The sequence below is a fragment of the Lytechinus pictus genome, chromosome 16, assembly GCF_037042905.1.
Source record: "Lytechinus pictus isolate F3 Inbred chromosome 16, Lp3.0, whole genome shotgun sequence".
Taxonomy (NCBI): Eukaryota; Metazoa; Echinodermata; class Echinoidea; order Temnopleuroida; family Toxopneustidae; genus Lytechinus; species Lytechinus pictus.
In genome coordinates this window covers 17652037-17669639 of record NC_087260.1, presented here as the reverse complement: position 1 = coordinate 17669639, position 17603 = coordinate 17652037, and the positions used below count along the sequence as shown (strand labels likewise).

Sequence of the window (17603 nt, the reverse complement as noted above, 5' to 3'; positions counted from 1 at the left end):
GAGAGATAGAGGGGGGGGGGGGTGGGGGAGATAAGGGGCATGGGGGTGCGAAGTTAGTACATTAAAGGGTCAATGTGTACAATGTGAATTCAGACACACCCTTCAGTTCGAGATTTAGATGGGGGTGGGGCTGAATTGGGACCATGAAAAAATAGAAAGAGAAAAAGAATAAAAGAAAGAAAAGAGGGTGAAGAATGATATAATTTTCTTAATTACCATGTCGAAAGCTATCACAAAGTAGATTTTCATCTTTAAGAATATCATATATACTATAAAAAGAAATTTTGCTCCATACGACAAGGCGACCCCCACATTTTTTTTGTACATTACGCCACTGACCGTAATATGAAAGAATGTACACTCCTAATTTCTCACATATAGGCATTTCATTTCACATGCTTAATGTTAATTTGCTATAAATTTGTGATAAAAAAACATTTTTATTTTTCAGCGTTTCTGATACCAAATCTATGACGCGAAGGATTGTGACGCGAATTGCATTGTGAAAGATTCGATCCCCTTAACTACACATCGATGGATATGACGATATAGGCCTTGTGTACATGATCTTATCTTCAAATTTGAACTATAGATGCCGCTGATCTTTTACAGATATACCTTGAATTAATGACCTACTTCGATTGCATTAAATGCCATTGTGGCAAAAACAACCTTGGCCTTTCCACAAAATGAAACGACATCAATTTCTTTTTTTTAATCACTGTTCTGAATATCTAAGTTCTGTCACTGGTGTATTCAAGAGCGGATCCAGGATTTTCCAATGGGGGGGGGGGGACATTTTCCCGATGAAAATTTGACAAGCAAAAAATAAAAAATAAATTAGGTAATTTCGCCTGCAGAAAATTTGAGAAGCCAAAAAAAGAAAGAAAGAAAACAGGTCCTCGCTTTAAAGGGGGGGGGGGGGGGGGGGGCACACTTGGGTAAAAATGACATATTTACATTAAAAATTTTGATTATGACTCTCAAAGGGGGGGGGGGGGTACGAACCGGATGTGCTCCCCCCTGGATCCGCCAGTGGGTGTATTTACGTCTTTTCTCCGTCTTCCCCTCTACACCTCTCTCTCTTCTCCTCTCCTCATGCCTTTCTTGACCTCTTCCTCTTCCCCGAGCAATAAACCCCAAACTGACACGTTTTCTTTATACCCAGTTCCCACTGCCACGATTCGCGCCAAGAGTAAAACGGTGGACTTAATCGTGGAGTGATCGTATCAGATCATATCAGATCAGTCGTGGCAATGGTATTGATCGTAAAAAAAAAATCGGATGGTCCACAATTTGTCGCTTTCAGCCACGAAAGGTCAATCGTGGCGTTTTTAAAAGGATCGCATGACAGTGGGAACGGTGTATTATCGAACATTATCGTACGTGTATATCAACATATATACTAATTCATAATTATATCAGCAATAACTTTCCTCTCACTTTCTTTCATTATGCTGTTGCTAGGCAACCGTTAGCCAACAAAAGGACACCATTTTCACTTTTTTTTTACAAGGACAATCAATCTCTTGTATATATCTATTATCGGTTCTCGACCTCTTGCCCTTTTGAACAGGTTGTACCTTTACAGGAAGAGAACATACTTGTATAAGATATATCTGTTAATATTCAGTCGTGAATTTATAATGATACAGTATTTTTTTCAGCGAGAAAGCGCCAACAGTTATTGTTTGGCAGCACGATTACTTGGTAAGAAGAAGATTGATGGTGTTCCTTGTCATATGGTATTTACAGCGGCAAACTGCCGATTCGTCTATTGCCAAGGGTTTCACAACAAAATCCAGTTTGGTTACATTTTCCGATTTTTACACATCTTCCAGAATACCTAGGGGTGCTGCCTATGGAGAATAATACACGCAGTACGCCTGTTGCAATCAGTGAAATTGTTGGGGGTGCTTCAGTTCAGCACCCCCACTTCCCAGGGACAATTCACATGTCCGTCCCCCAACAATTCGTCTAACAGCCACTTTGTCCACTAACCATTTGGTCCAATAATCCCTTCGTCTAATCACCAGTTCGTCTATAAACATTTCTTCTCATAACCAGTTTGTCTCATATCCATTTTCTTTTCATTCATTTCGTCCACTTAACACTTAGTCCAATTAGACCAATATGGACTACTGGTTCCATGACATTTGCTCCGCGGTAAATTCAACACACTAATGGAATGACCAACTTCAACTCTGGATATAATACTTTATCCTATCCTAACCCAAACCTAACATAAAACCCTATTGCAATCCTAATCCTAACCCTATGTCTTAGACGATTAAAGCCCGGAGCAATTGTCGCGGGAGCAAATGTCGTGTCACCAGACTGAATGGCTTTTGGACCAACTGTTTATCAGACAAAATGGTGAGTAAACGAAATGGCAAATTTGACCATGTGGATAGTGGACGAACTGATGGTAGAACAAATGATAGTAGACGAGGTGGTAATTGGACATATTGTCATTTTACCTATTGGATATAAACCTTTCAAGCTTAGTTTTTTAATGATTGTCCTACGTCAAAGTCTGAACGATCATTTATTATTTATTTTGCTTCAAATCAACGATCCTGAAAAACTTAAATTAGAGTTAAATGGGGCGTTATAGACACATACTACATCGCATCATTCGTGCATTTTTCTCCATCAACCGCCATCGCACACACTTTCATTTTACGTAAGCTTTCGTAAGCGGAAGCACCAAAGACTAAGGCAAGAATGTTAATAATCATATTATTTTATAAATATTGCTGTGAACATTACATCGATCCATTATTTTAGGCCGCTACGTGTACTTACCTGACCCTTACCCCTCAGCCTCCTGATCGCATCCCTGAGAAAAATATTTTAAATATTAAATACAGCGAAAACAATAAACGAAGAAATGTTTTATTGTAAGAATCGAGATAGAATAACACAAAAACAGATATGTTGAGCGAAAAAAAGGGTTTTGAAATATTTAAGTCATGCCACGGGTGTTATTTAAAAGGAAAACGATGAAAAACAACAATAAAAGCAATCATCTTATGAACAAACAGTAAAACTTAGGTATTCTGGTATTTAAAGTGTGGAATGTAAATTCTACTCTGAATGAAAATTCATATTAATTCATTTCCATCCCACTTTCCTCCATTGGGAAGCGTATAAGAGCATCGATCCACAGCAAAAAACTTAATTCCATCAGGCCAATTGGTCTGTGTGTAGTTTTCCAAACTGAAATGTGGAAAAAAAATGTGGAAATAGCTCCTTTAAAGACAAATTATTCACATGTGCAATGACTTTCCAACCACTGAAATATCTATCTTGACATTTTGGTCTCGATCTGTCAAATTATGAACCGTGGCTGCTATTTCTCTTTTTGTATAGAATACAGAACGCCTGATGTGGAATAAAGGAAAAACCTTCGCGTAAGAGAACCTTGTCAGCTAATAATACACGCATTTCCGTTGCTAGGCAACTAATAAATGAACCTCATACTTTGTCATCATCATTCGGCTTCGTTGACAAGCGTCTCCTCATGTTTTTCCTTTCATCTTTAGAACTATGATCACGAGTAACCCTGTAATGCGTTGGAAAAAAAAAACAAGTTCAAGGATATTTCAATTTCAGGATGATTTGCCCGTCCCCTTTCATGCATCATAATTTTTTTCAGGTAGAATTATTGATAAGAGCCTTGCATCAAACATTAATTCATCCAGATTTCGGTAGATAATATACATGATGAAATCCTAAAATGTGTGTGTGTGGGGGGAGGATATTATTCAACTAACTTTGAATAATAATAACAATTTGCACATGCCAGCCATTAATTTGGTGGTCCCTTTTTGGCACTTTACATCATCTTGTTTGAATTTGAATTTTGAATTTATTAACAAACTTCATTCATATGGCATGAATATTTTATTTTAACATATATACAATGATAACATAAACAAAAACATTCATAATTGTACATGTATGTCGTATAAATCAGCAATACATCAATACATAGATTTCCAATTATTATAAAGATATACATCTATATATACAAAGAGAAATGACGAATTGAAATTTAACATAAAGAAGGTGTAGCATAATGCAATATACATAAGTTATCTAATTATCGAATACAAATCAGGAAGTAAATAAACGTATAACGTTAGAGATATATCTTTGGTAATGGTGGCTTTGGTGGATTTTAGATGTTTTGAATGAAATTTAAAAAGAAAAAATGTACTTGATGTTAAAACTCACCCCTCTTATTTATAATCGCTTTGAAGAACTTACAAAAATTATCAATTATGTTTTCATTATCATGTTTCATTATGAATATAAATTTGTCTTCATCGCTAAGGTTCTTAAACTGTTTATACATTTCAGCTATTTTGTAAAAAAACACAACCCTTTCAGTTGTGTGTACATTACATTCTATTATCGTGTGATACTCATCCCCAACCCTTCCTGAATTACAATTATTGCACGTTCTTAAATGTGAGGGTATTTTATCTGGACGTCTATGTTTGTATAAATTGTTCATTCATTGACGAATAATTAGAAACAAATCATTATAAAGAAACACTAATTGGTTTTGTCGACCCAAGAAATTACGATTTGTATCCAATCGACCCTATAGCAAATGGTCTAAATCTCAGTTGGTCTAACATTACAATGACTCGACCACTTGGTCAACTATCAAGATGGTCTAATTACCGTTTGGTCCAACAATCACTTGGACTGAAACTCACTTAGTCTAACTTTAATTTGGGTAATTTACCACAAAAGTGTGGTTTAAGAAAATTAAATTTCAACCACGCCCCAACAGTTCTAGGACAGAATTATGCGTCCGTATACAGGAAAATGTAAGAGTGAACTACCACAATGACAAAAACTTTAGGGAAATGGCAAAATTTTAAAGGGGCTTTAAACACAGTTAAAGTTTGAAACAGGAAAAAGGTGGATCTAAACAGTTGAAAACAAAAGATTACGTGAAATGTTGTCATGAAAATACTTAATGTTCATACAAAGTCATTCATCGAGGCCAAACAATGCTTTTTCAAATAAACAATTATTCTATTTTCCCATTTAAACCATAATACACCCTAATGTGTGACTATAGACCAAGCCCTACAACCAAGGCGACTAGATTCGGAAAGTCGAAGTACTTCGATGTCAACTCAGTGGCCTAATGTGTCAAACATTTTCAGAGGGCAAAAGTTCTATAAAAAAAAACTGCGAGCGAGCGAAGCCAGGGTCGTATAAGGGACAGGGGACATATTGCTAAAATATGGGACTGTCCCTTGAAATCCGGGACGTCTGGTCTACCGGCCTACAAAACGCTCGACAAAGTAGTCATGATGCATGATTATCTATTGTACTTCAGAATAACAATGATTAAAATCTATTCATAAACAGCATTATCCAATAGGCATATTTTATCGGTGTAAATCGCGGCGTCTCCCTTTGTAGTTTGAAAAATGATTTCAAGAGTATATTTCCACGGTTTTAGCATTAAAAGGGTTTATCTAAAACGAGGGTGTGATTAAATGTTTTGTGCTCAATATGTGTTTGTTGGATGTAAAAACAACTGACTACCTTGATATTTTTTAAGAGGGGGGGGGGGTGGAGGCGACCTCACCTTTAAAGCTAAAAGCGATCAACAGCAACAAAAAAAAACTCTAAAAACTAAAAGGGAAAAACAGAGAAATAAAATAAACATATGTAATGCAATCTTATTTCGAGATCGTTGAAAAAGGGCATTTTCAAAATATCTCATGCCGCCCCTTTATATATCTTTGCCCCTATTTTGACGAGTTACCTAGGTGAATGAATATCACATGTCATACTTTCTGATTTTTTTAACACAATCTATTCAAATAAGAAAAATAATGACATCATCTTTTTACCCCACCAAACCATCTAATCGCAGGGCTATATCCGACAAATATTTAGATTTTAAATCTATATTCACACAGGGGCATATATCTTGGGATCTTAAAATGGAAATTTCTATTCCTTTTATTCTAATGATTAGACACGTTTGAGTTCATATAAGTTTTATAACCTACTTAATAGGAAGCGAGTGATTTATCAGAAGCTTTAACTTATTTACCCTCAAGCGATGTTACTAACCAAATGACCCAAATTCTGTAATTTCCTTTTCATGTTCAAATGTAATTTTATGTCACATAAATTTGAAAAAAAAATGAAGTTTTTCAAAAATGTATAAGAACTTGTATAATTTGAAAACAATATTTCAAATTTAATGAAACTCCTGAACCTTACATGAAAATGATTGAATATTATTAATAAGTTAATAAATGTAATTAATCATGTTACACCATTTTCCAAAATGTTCGTGATGCGACACCAGTTATGTTTTGTAAATTATGATTTTCTAACAATATCAACATTTTATGATAAATCTATCGTGTGTTTATATGGATCACTTAGATATAAAACGACATGAGCTCATTCTATTTTTATATCGAAATATCTAATGGAAAATTGTAATCGTTTTTAAATGAATTACACAAACAAACATTTTCAGGTTTTTTTTTACTATAAATGTTTTTCTTTCGAATGTCGAAAGGACAGTGTTGGTGTTGCCTAACCAGCAAACCATCATAAGGATTATATATAGCTCACTTATTTCGCTATCTGTTGAAAGATCAGCGGATATTAACACTTTGCTTTTGACATGTTTGAGATCGGATATCAGGCATGAAATATTGTATTATCAGATGATGTATTGATTTTTGGCAAAAAGTGGTAAAGATCATTGTCCGTCCATAATAATTATCATGCATTATACGTCACCAACATTTCGCATCATAGATTTCACGTCAAAGGAAAATTCCAGATCGATGATCATCAGGCCTATGTAATGTTGACGCCAGAAAATACGAAATGTGATTCATCATATTCAGTCGTGAAATCGCTTCAGATACTGCACAACCCAATTTTCTCGTTCTTTTGTCTCTCTTTTCTCGCTCACATCCAGAACAACAATAAATTCCCTACATGCACACACATTCACACCTACCCACCCACACACACACCCACACCCTCACTCACGCACACACACACACACACACACACACACCAACCCTCACACACCCACGCGCACAAACGTACTTACGCAACCCAACACCTCCACACACACAAGCACATCCTCATGCACCCCACACACAATAAACGCCCTTACGCACACCCTCATTTATAAATACACACTCCTCCTTTCGCTTTTGTTTTGTATAAACTTCTCTTATACCTCATACGATCAGCATAAACTCACACCACTCCTGGTCTAAAATGGCCCAATTCAACCAAAGGAATGTTTCTTATGATTATGGTTCAACGGGACGCGAATTATTTGGCTGACCCCTGAATATGCAGATACGACGCATGAGTACCACTGCTTTCCACAAATATCAAAATGAAACCTATTACAAATGAAAGCTCAAGTCAGACTGACTTTAAAAGTACAAAGACTCTCGCCCTGATAATGCTGTCATTTTTGCTATCTCATATCACATTGGCGTAGTGAAATATTCACAGGTAGTTTAGTGACGTTTTCTTTGTTGGAGGGTAGTGATGGGGGGGGGGGTGGTCTGATTGTGGGTGTGTTCGATAGCTCGACAACAAGCACTTCTCTTTAAAAGCTAATAGGCCTAGGTGAATGTTTGGATGTGCAAGGCTGCAAAATTGACATTCAGATTGAATTATTGAAGAAACATCAATTATTGTGCACTCTACGATTATCAATGATTGACATTTAGCGCCAACTTTTTTGACAATGATAATAAATTCAAACGATAAAATGTATGCAACCTTATAAAAAAGAGGGATTGTGTAAAAGAGGAGTGGGCCTAATGGTATTGATAAGCCTTGATTATTTCAATTGTTATGGTGACGTCTAATCAAGATGGCGACATTATAAATAAAATGTAGGAATGTAAAGAAAAATATATAGATAGACAAATAGACAGACAGAGAGGGGGAGAGAAAGGGGAGAGGGGAGGGGGGATTATAGGGTGATGGATGAATTTACTGAAGCTTTAACATGTTTAAGGCTTCAAAATCAGCCATGATTGTATCTGTACGAATCAACAAAATAACTAAAAAATTAGAGAAGTACACGGATTCACGAATTATTCATAAATAACTACCAGGAGACATTTATAAATATATTTCAGTTGCTGGTATAAAGCTTTATTTTGTAAGTGAAACCAGCCCAATTGATTGCTCAATATGGAATTTCTCCCCCAGCATACAAACAGTATTTCCGCCGATTGGAAAATCGATTACAATGTCATTCCACACGATTTCCATGAATTCAATAATGATCATATATTTTAAGAGTTTATGTCAAAATGGGCTAACTCCACTTTGATCACTTCAGACAAAAACGATTTAAATGAAATGTTTTTCATTCTACTCTAAAGACAGTTGTGCTGAGCATTATCCACATCATGGAGGAAACACCTTTCACGTGTTTTGAAATAAGTATGTATATTTAAAGGACAAGTCCATCCCAACCAAAAGTTGATTTGAATAAAAAGAGAAAAATCCAACAAGCATAACACTGAAAATTTCATCAAAATCGGAGGTAAAATAAGAAATTTATGACATTTTAAAGTTTCGCTTAATTTCACAAAACAGTTATTATGCACATCCTGGCTGGTATGCAAATGAGGAAACTATGATGTCATCCACTCACTATTTCTTTTGTATCTTATTATATGAAATATGAATATTCTAATTTTCTCTTCATTGTCAAGTGATACAACGATTAATTCCTCCCTGAACATGTGGAATTAGCAATGTTCAATACTATATGGTTCAGTCAAGTTGGTCCTCACTGTCAAATCTATAAAAAAAATGAAATATTGTATAATTCAAACACTAACAAACAAAAGAAAAAGTGAGTGAAGGACATCATCGACTGACTCACCAAATCGTGCATATCACTGTTTGGTGAAAAATAAGCGAAACTTTAAAATGTCATAACTTTCTTATTTTACATCCAAATTCGATGAAATTTTCAGCATTATGCTTGTCTGACTTTTCTCTGTTGATTCAAATCAACATTTTTCTGAGGTGGACTTGACCTTTAATCACATATGTATTTGGTGAAGCATTTGCTGCCTGTGAAGTCCAAAACTCAACTTCTATTAGTAATCTGATAATATACACTGTTTTGCACGAACTCTATACGATACAAAAAAACACATCTACCCTAAAATAATGGTGCCTTTGCGGGCTGTTAACATGGTAAGTGCATCTTCCATTATAATGGTACTAAAGATGTGTTTTCCCCATCAGTATGTGCATTGTTGCAAAGAAACTATCTGTTCTTCCCCATAACTTTGAATAATGCGCAAACATGTCTAAACGCATCAACATGATACAATCAGAAAATTAGGATATGAATAAAATAAAACTACATTATAACCAATGACATATATAACCTAAAGAATTATGTAAAACTACTTTTTCACGATTTATATATTTATTCTTCGATCTTATGTGCCTATCACAACTTATAAATCTGGTCCAATGCATTAATCTATAGTTCATATCCCCATGAAGGCATGAGGACTGTACCGAGTACTTTATCATCGGTAAAAAGGTGGTGAAAATCTTTGTGATATTCTAAAAGGTGTGAATTATATGCTCAAAATAAGGGCAAGATTTAAGATGACCTGTGGGAAAATAAATATCTGCATGAACATTAATTTAAAACGTCTCTCATCGAAAATAAAAAGGAAAGTGCAAGAAATGTCATCCGTCGTTGGTCGTGTAGCTATGGCAATATGATAATAATGCTTGTTCTATATGATGTTCACAAGACTACTGATTTCCACATCCATTATACATGTTATATACAATAGATTTTAAATATGTACATTGTGGTATGAATACGTCATTACATTAATAATGAATAACAATAGGAATACAATCTATAAAAATCACGACATCATCATTCTTATTGTCTTGTTTTCAAGATTAAGTAAAACTATTTACATGTACATTCATAAGTATTGATAAAAAGAAGAAATCGTAATGAATAATGGCGCCAGAGAAACTAAGAACGGAACGTAAGAACGTTTAACATGTTTAAATAGGAATGTTCCCTCCCGCAATACCCGGCGGATTCAAGAGCATGTTAATGCATTGGAAATGCCCGCCAAATGACAATGCACAGCAGGGAGGTCTTTGTCGAAAACTGGTGAGCCGGAACAGCAGTTTCGTGCTAAATTTCGGAGTTGACGAATTATTGCAAATGTGTCGTCGGTCCAGAGTCCAGGAGGAAACTGGCGTTTTGATTCACCAATTTTCGACAAGGACTTCTTGGTTATTCTATGTCACGAACGGCATTTACAATACATTTTCTATGTTCTTGATCCGCCTTGCGTAATGGAGTGAGATTTCCTGGTTGCTGTCTTTAGTTTAGTGTAGTTAATCTATTACTTATAATTAGCACATGACCAACGTCCATGGTCAGTCTTATAACCATAGAAGAACGGCATTTCTTGTAATCAATGTTATATTTAGTTATAGCCCATGCACAATAGATTTAGTATACATTGAAAAAGCTAAATGCACCGCAAACGCATGGTCAAGTATTGACAGAATGTATGTAACATAGTAAGCAGCCAGCTACAGCCGCTGGTAATCGAATATAAAAAAAGTAAATTGGATTACTATATTGGATAATGTTCACAAAAATGAGCGTATTTCACTAATATTATAACATCAAGAATACCAGATATTATAACATCAACAATTCAGAGTTCGGGAAGGTACTACAGTCATGACAGTTTATCACCAGTCTTTGCAATGATGTCTTAACAGAATGTGATTTTTATGTTTCTATAATTGCCAATTCGTCTACTGCCAACTCGTCCACTTACCACCTGGGCTACCTTCATTTAGTCTTATGCCATTCCGTCCATCAACATTTCGTCTAACAACCATTTGGTCCAATAATCTTTTGGTCCAATAATCACTTCGTCTAATCACTAGTTCGTCTATGACCAGCTGGTCTAATACCCATCTTCTTTTCATTCATTTGGCACAACTCAACACTTAGTCAAATTAAACCAAATGGTTAATGGACTAAATGACTATTGGACCAGCTGGATATTATACGGAATGGCATTAGACTAAATGAGAGTAGACCATATGTGGTGAGTGGACGAACTGATGGTAGACCAAATGACAGTAGACGAGTTGGCAATTGGACGAATTGGCATTAGACGAATTTGAAATAAACCCCTAATACGCCTTAAGAGAGGATCCGTCATTTTGGTTTTTACGATGTATGACAACTAATGTAAATTATATCTGTGCCGGCGGGTGTGACAGTGCTTCTGTCCTGTGTATAAATCGTTTCTATTTTTCTTTGACGAGGACATACTCTTGTTGGTGTGTTATCGTCATTTTAGCACAATGCCGATTCGCCCCCAAACAGTAACAAGAACCGGGCGACAGACGAAATCTCAAGAGTTGACGCATGCGGAGTTTGTCCATTCGTTAATATTAACGTTTTATAGAAACATTCGTCATACAAAAAAAATAAAAACACTTCAACATATTCACCTACAGTACGAACAGTTTTTCCCGGGAATTCGAATCCTGTAATTAGAACATCGTAGAAAATGTTTCTTTCGAGATGGCTAATTTGAAATCTCATCAGAGCTCTAAATCTGCCGGCTGGAAATCCTCAAACTTTTCCTCCTCCCGTTTCAGGGTCGGACTGTCGAGGATCCCGACCTTATCGAAGCTGTACCTCACCTTGGGGTTCTTCTTGCCCTCGTAGCGGCTCTCCCGAATGACCAGCATCTGGGTCTGCAGGCTCAGGCGATGCGCCAACGGCGGCTTGAACGAACAACGCGCGTTGATGATCCGTCGCAGCGGCGTCGGGGGCAGAGCCTCGGTCATCGAAATCGTATCCTCCTCGTCGGAGTCGTCGCCGTCCTCGCTGTCTTCGCTCCAGCTCCTCTCGATGACGCTCAGTGAGCTGGGGCTACTGGGGATGGACATGGAGGAACGCTGCTCGAGTTTCTGTTTGTTGATGGCTTTCTCGCGTTTGAACAGGTCGAAGGCCGTCTGATACATATCCGTGATGGTATTGGCTATCTCATGGGCTTGGTCGTCTTTGTGGCAAGCTGCTACGTGGACTCTTAAGGAAACCTGTAGGCAAGAGCAAAATCATAATGAAAAAAGCAAAATGATAATTTACTTAAACACACATATATAAATCGAAATATGCTTGAAACATTTTCCATATTTTCCCCAAAATAATGTATAAAAAGAAATCATCATATACAAAATAATGATAATAATGATACTATCTCTGAAAATTGAGGGATCCACTGAAAAGCAAAATGCTTGTAGTGTGTGGATCCCTCTAAATAAGAATGGTAGAAATGTATCTTTAGAGGTACAACAGCTGTTTTCTCATGGATGTTCTAGGGTCAGAATTCTCATGATAAAGAGAAACGAGAGTCATATCTTCACTCCCATTTTCTGATTTCACTCTATCTCTCTTTTTTAAAATAGGACAACTTGCAAGCATATACATGTGCGATTTTGTTGTATGATGTAGGTGGTGTGGGAGCGTGGGTATGTGCGAGTGAGGGTCCACGGGTTTGTGGGAGGAGGTGTAATGACGTTCTGTTCGTCCAATTCTGTTTCAGTTTTGATGTACCCTTTCTGATTTGATGAAATATTACAGATCGACGCGTCATGGGAAATGATGGAACTACATGAATTAGAATAGAATCTCAGAAGGGAAATTCATTGGAGTTAAAACTTCAAAATCCTGGAATTATCATGAATCCAGGGTAGACTACTATAAAGCCATTCCTGATTAGTGAGCAACAATAAAATGATAAAATTTCCTCCCGCGGCCAAGATTGGATACATTACATTCTGTCTTTTGCTATATGCTATATAATTACATCGATGATGACGGAAGAGTAATATAGTTGAGAGAAAAGGAGAGAGAGAAAATAAGAGAGAGAGAGAGAGAGAGAGAGAGATAAGGGGGGGGGGAGTAGGGAGAGATAGAGGGCAAGAAAGAGAGAGAGAATGAGGAGATATGGTGGAGCAACAGCGAGAAAAGAAGGAGCAGAAAATAGATAAAGACGAGAGAGGCAGTAGACGAAATACGAAGACAGACTAAAAAATCGAGGTAAAACCTGAACGAAGAAGTAGTAAAGAGAAAAAAATAGAAAGCTTGGTAAGAAGCAGGCATGGCCATACGCAGCGGGGGTCAGTTGCCCCCCAGAAATTTCGAAAACTTACATTTTTTAACTGAAAATTTTCACAAAATTCACCAAAAGTATGCATCAAAACCTACAATTTCACTTAAAAAATTTAAAAAAAAATGACAAGCTCGATCGCTTCGCTTAAAAAAGGTTTACGCGTGCCGCCCCCCCCCCCTCCAGCGACAAATTTATGCGTACGGCCTTGGAAGCAGGATTGAAGATGAGAGAGGACGAAAAATAAAGAGCGAGGAAGAGAGAGGTGAAGAGAGATAGAAAGAACGGATGAAAAATAGAAAATATATTGAGAGGGGATGAAATCGTCTAAAAGTGATTGAAGCAACATCCGTCCGTGGATTATGAAAAAAAATCGTCCCACAAATATAATTCTGATTTCTAATTAAAAATGGTTATTAATAGAAAATATATACTCTCTAGAATCTGACTAAAGAGTAATTTTCATTGGATTAAAGCATTGGCATTTTAGGGCTTAGTATAATATGCATTCGGAACTAGTAAAAAAAAACCAAAAAACATCAAGACTTTTGCCACTTTCCGTGCACCATGTACATATAGTGAATTTTCTTTTTAGTCCCCTGCATGTGACCATGCTATAATCACCTACATCAGTCAAACAGTGAGAAAGGTAGGGGTCAAATTTACCATAAAATACCCATGCCCGACTTACACCCGCTCTTGTTCGCCTCTTTTAATATGCCTACATAGGTTAAAGAAAATGTTATGACGACAGCGCCGCAGAGCGAATCGTATAGTTCTCATTCATCTTTAGAATTCAATTTAGAGAAAGCTGCTTTTATAGCATCACCAAAGGAGGGCCTAAATTCACTTACCCTCCCCCCTTCCTTTACGCACTTTGAGCACCGATCACCGGTCACTCCCACGGAACCGACTAGCAACTGAAATATGGTATGGCAATGGAAGTAATGTTAAAACCTTTGTCGGTCTGGAGTCGGTTTCGCTGGTACGACTGTAGCATTACTTACAAGCGTACATGACCTTATAGACCAAAAATGAACTTTGACCCCACCTGTAACCTCGGGAGCTCATGGCGGTATATCCAAGCAAACACCGTCGGGTGCTGATCGTTCGTTCGGCAACAGTTGATCCGATGAAGATGAAAGAATTGTTCCCTGTCCCCTTTCCTCTCGCCGTTACTGGACACACCTCCTGCTCGCACAAGTCGCATCCCTTTCGTTCCCAAGTACATTTTGGCCTGGTCATATAAAGAAAAAAAGAAAGATTATGATATCATTCAAATACAGCGTACTTATAATTACCCTGCACTGCGGCAAGGAAGAAAATGGTGTCACACGGTGTGTTCGCATAGTAGACTTATGCGCATAACAGATTCCTATTGTTACACTATTAAAAATGATCAGATTTAACAGTGTAAAGGCATTTCCACACTGTGAACACAATGTGGTCACACTCGTTTTAGCAGGCTGGTATATTTATAGAACTATATGTTTCATCAATATTATGGTGAGAAATATGTATATATATATATATATATATATATAATGTCTGGGGGCGCTTTATGTATTAAAAAAGGATAGTTTTCTCTTTCTATAACCAACGACAAGAAATTGAGAACTACTAGATATGATTACATGATTTTAAATGAGGTAAGAAATTCAACCAGCCTCTCATCTTCACTTCACGTCCACTTGCATCGTGGATTCTGAAGTTCCCTACTTTACACATGTAACAGTGTAGGTACATTCATAATTATGAGCTCCATGCTTACGTTTTCACCACAATGCTCAAAATTAAATGGTTATTACTTTGAATAGCACTTATTCCTGTCCAGAAATGTGTAGAATGTTTCATGAGGACGTTTGCATATTATTATTATTTTGTTTTGGCGTCACCTGTGCCTGTGCCTGTGCCTATTAATAGAAATAGCATACATCCACTTATGAAGGCAGGAGCTACGCTCATCGGGGCACGGTATTTTTGTTAAACAAAATTTCTTATACATGTAAAGATGTACAATGTTTTTTTAATATCTCGAAATTATTAATACAACTATGTTAGTAGCAAACTACACTTCTCCGTCTGCTACATTTTCCAATATATACCTATGTCTTATTAAGTCGACATCGCGGCAAATTTTATCTTGCTAAGTCAGCTTATAAAAGAAATGTATATGTCTCTGTCGTCATTGCGAGATACGTAATAGATAACGAAATCATAGCTCGCCTTAACGACATAACTATTTCCAATTCGACTTGGCAAAGTAACATATCTCACTAAGTCAACAAGCAACTTTTTACATGTTTTATACGTCGACCTGGCAATGTAACGTATCATGCCATGTCGACATAATAAGGTTATTAAGTCACAATGTCAAGGTTAAATACCTCGCAATAAGCTATTAGGTAGACATGGCAAGATTAGATATATCTTGCCATCTCGTAAAACAGAATTTGATGTTCAAAGTTCCCTTATTATACTGCTCTGCAATTGAAAATGTTCATAAATACCTTGACGTATCTCTCGCCTCCTTCCGTATGTTTCCAGATCTTCTTAATGGGGTAATCGCAGCAGGATTCTCCCCGGGATCTCAGGGTTCGCATGCTCCCCAGGTACCGTAGTGTGTACTCCGTGTCCTTGGGAGTCACAATGAATCTCTGCTGGCGCCATTTTAAGACATCGGGTATGATCGACATGGTTGGTGAAATGCCGGTATTCGGTTGAAAAATAGATGGTTTCAAAGAATAATATGTGTCGGCGCAGGGTATGGAAGAAGTGGTTGAAGTTCCTGATGATGTTAAATAATGTTTAGCTTTCAAGTTACACAAAGCTACTTCAAATTACACAAAGCTACCGTTTTTGAAGTACTACGTTGTGAGGATGAATATGTTTATATTGAATGGTTGTAAATCTTGATGCTGTTGAATAATATTTAGTTTTGAAAATGCAATCAAACTTCAGTTATAAATTCGCGTAAAGACAAGTCTTTCGGGGAAATACAATGACCCAAATGTTGTCTTAAGGAAATGTCTGTCAAGAATAATTCGATTTGATACCGACGTCGCAAAGTTCGTCAAGTATTAAGATGGTCCACAGTAGCAAAACCGACAAACAACTGGTTCGACCATTCGACACTTGTAAGCCAACTCTAACGTATGGGAATAGTAAGAGTGAAAGAACTTGAGAAACTTGACAAGATAAAAAACTGGACTTTGTGCGATACTCGTGACCAAACGGAGAAGGGTTGTTCAGAGCCAGCTTGATCTGATAATTCTGATAATTCCTGTATCCGCTGATATCTGATTTTGAAGGTATTTCTCTGTATTCATACCAAGCAGCGTTATTAATAGAACTGCAGAGATGGAGGAGCTTTGAAATGATGCAAAGAATATGCTCATAAAAGTGTCCTCTTAACAGGGCGATGTCGCACAATACCACGAGAAGCGTACTCTGCGACCAAGATCAATGGATCTGATGTCTCGATGTTAAGCCTCCGCCCTTAAAAGCTATGGTTTGCTGTGGAGTGAAAAGATGACATTCTGCGGCTTTTCGATTCAGACTTGGCTGAAAAGAGAAGAAGACAAAAGATGATGTTACTTGAGAGTGAGAGAGAGGGAGAGCGGTGGAAGGGGGGATGTTGAGCGGAAGAGATGATGATTTGGGAATGGGAAAAGGGATAGATGAGAGAGAGGATGAAAAAGGAGAAAAACGGTTGAGAAAATCAAACGTGAGATATTAGAATAGAGCGTGTGTATGGCTGTAGGTTGTGCGTGTGTATAATTGTGGGAGTGGGTGCGGCATGTGTACGCACTACGCACAGGATTTGTGTATGAGACAGCGGCTGAAGCAGGAGGGGGGTGGCGATGGATGTAGGGGAGAGGAGAGGCAGATAAAATACAAGGGAAAGAGAGAGAGAGGGAAGAGAGATTGGAGGTTTCGGAGTGTAAATATCCTATGCATCAAGTGGGGGTATGTGGGTGGGTGAGTGCGTGTGTGTGTATGTGTAAGATGGTGCATTTACATAATATCCAGGATATGAATGGGTTAATGTGAATGTGGAATTAAAATGCACGCATGTTTGAACTGGAAAGCCAGAGGGACATGGGTGGAAATCTCAGTGGGGACAGGGGGGACGCGTCCTCCCTACCCAAAACAGTAGGGGGGACACAATATCAAATGTCCCCCTACTATTTGTGGTCTTTTATGAGCATTTAAAATCGAAATGAAATATGCATTTTGGGCGAGATGGCCTTATTTTTGGGTGACATTTTTTTTTGTGCTTGTCAAATTTATTTTGATCGAAATGACCTTACTTTGGGGTGATAACCTTTTTTTTTGGCTTGT

The 17603-nt window shown here is 37.3% G+C and overlaps 1 protein-coding gene across 1 annotated transcript; it reads right to left on the bottom strand.

The window, feature by feature from the left end:
- Nucleotides 1-8180: 8180 nt before the first annotated feature.
- On the bottom strand, nucleotides 8181-16925 carry LOC129278708 (protein FAM43A-like). The gene is made up of 3 exons (XM_054914852.2): nucleotides 15770-16925; nucleotides 14311-14496; nucleotides 8181-12186 (listed from the first exon to the last, which is right to left on the bottom strand). Exons 1-3 carry the CDS (start codon nucleotides 15953-15955, stop codon nucleotides 11686-11688), a joined length of 873 nt encoding a protein of 290 aa, XP_054770827.2. The 5' UTR covers nucleotides 15956-16925; the 3' UTR covers nucleotides 8181-11685.
- Between the last annotated feature and the right edge of the window lie 678 nt (nucleotides 16926-17603).

What these genes read in the sequence shown, in the direction of transcription:
- LOC129278708 (XM_054914852.2), bottom strand. Translation starts at nt 15,955, where the DNA reads ATGTCGATCATACCCGATGTCTTAAAATGGCGCCAGCAGAGATTCATT. An exon ending in GAGGCGAGAGATACGTCAAG is followed by an intron (nt 14,497 to 15,769) that starts GTATTTATGAAC and finishes TTATATGACCAG; the next exon opens with GCCAAAATGTACTTGGGAAC. An exon ending in ATGAGCTCCCGAGGTTACAG is followed by an intron (nt 12,187 to 14,310) that starts GTGGGGTCAAAG and finishes TCTTGCCTACAG; the next exon opens with GTTTCCTTAAGAGTCCACGT.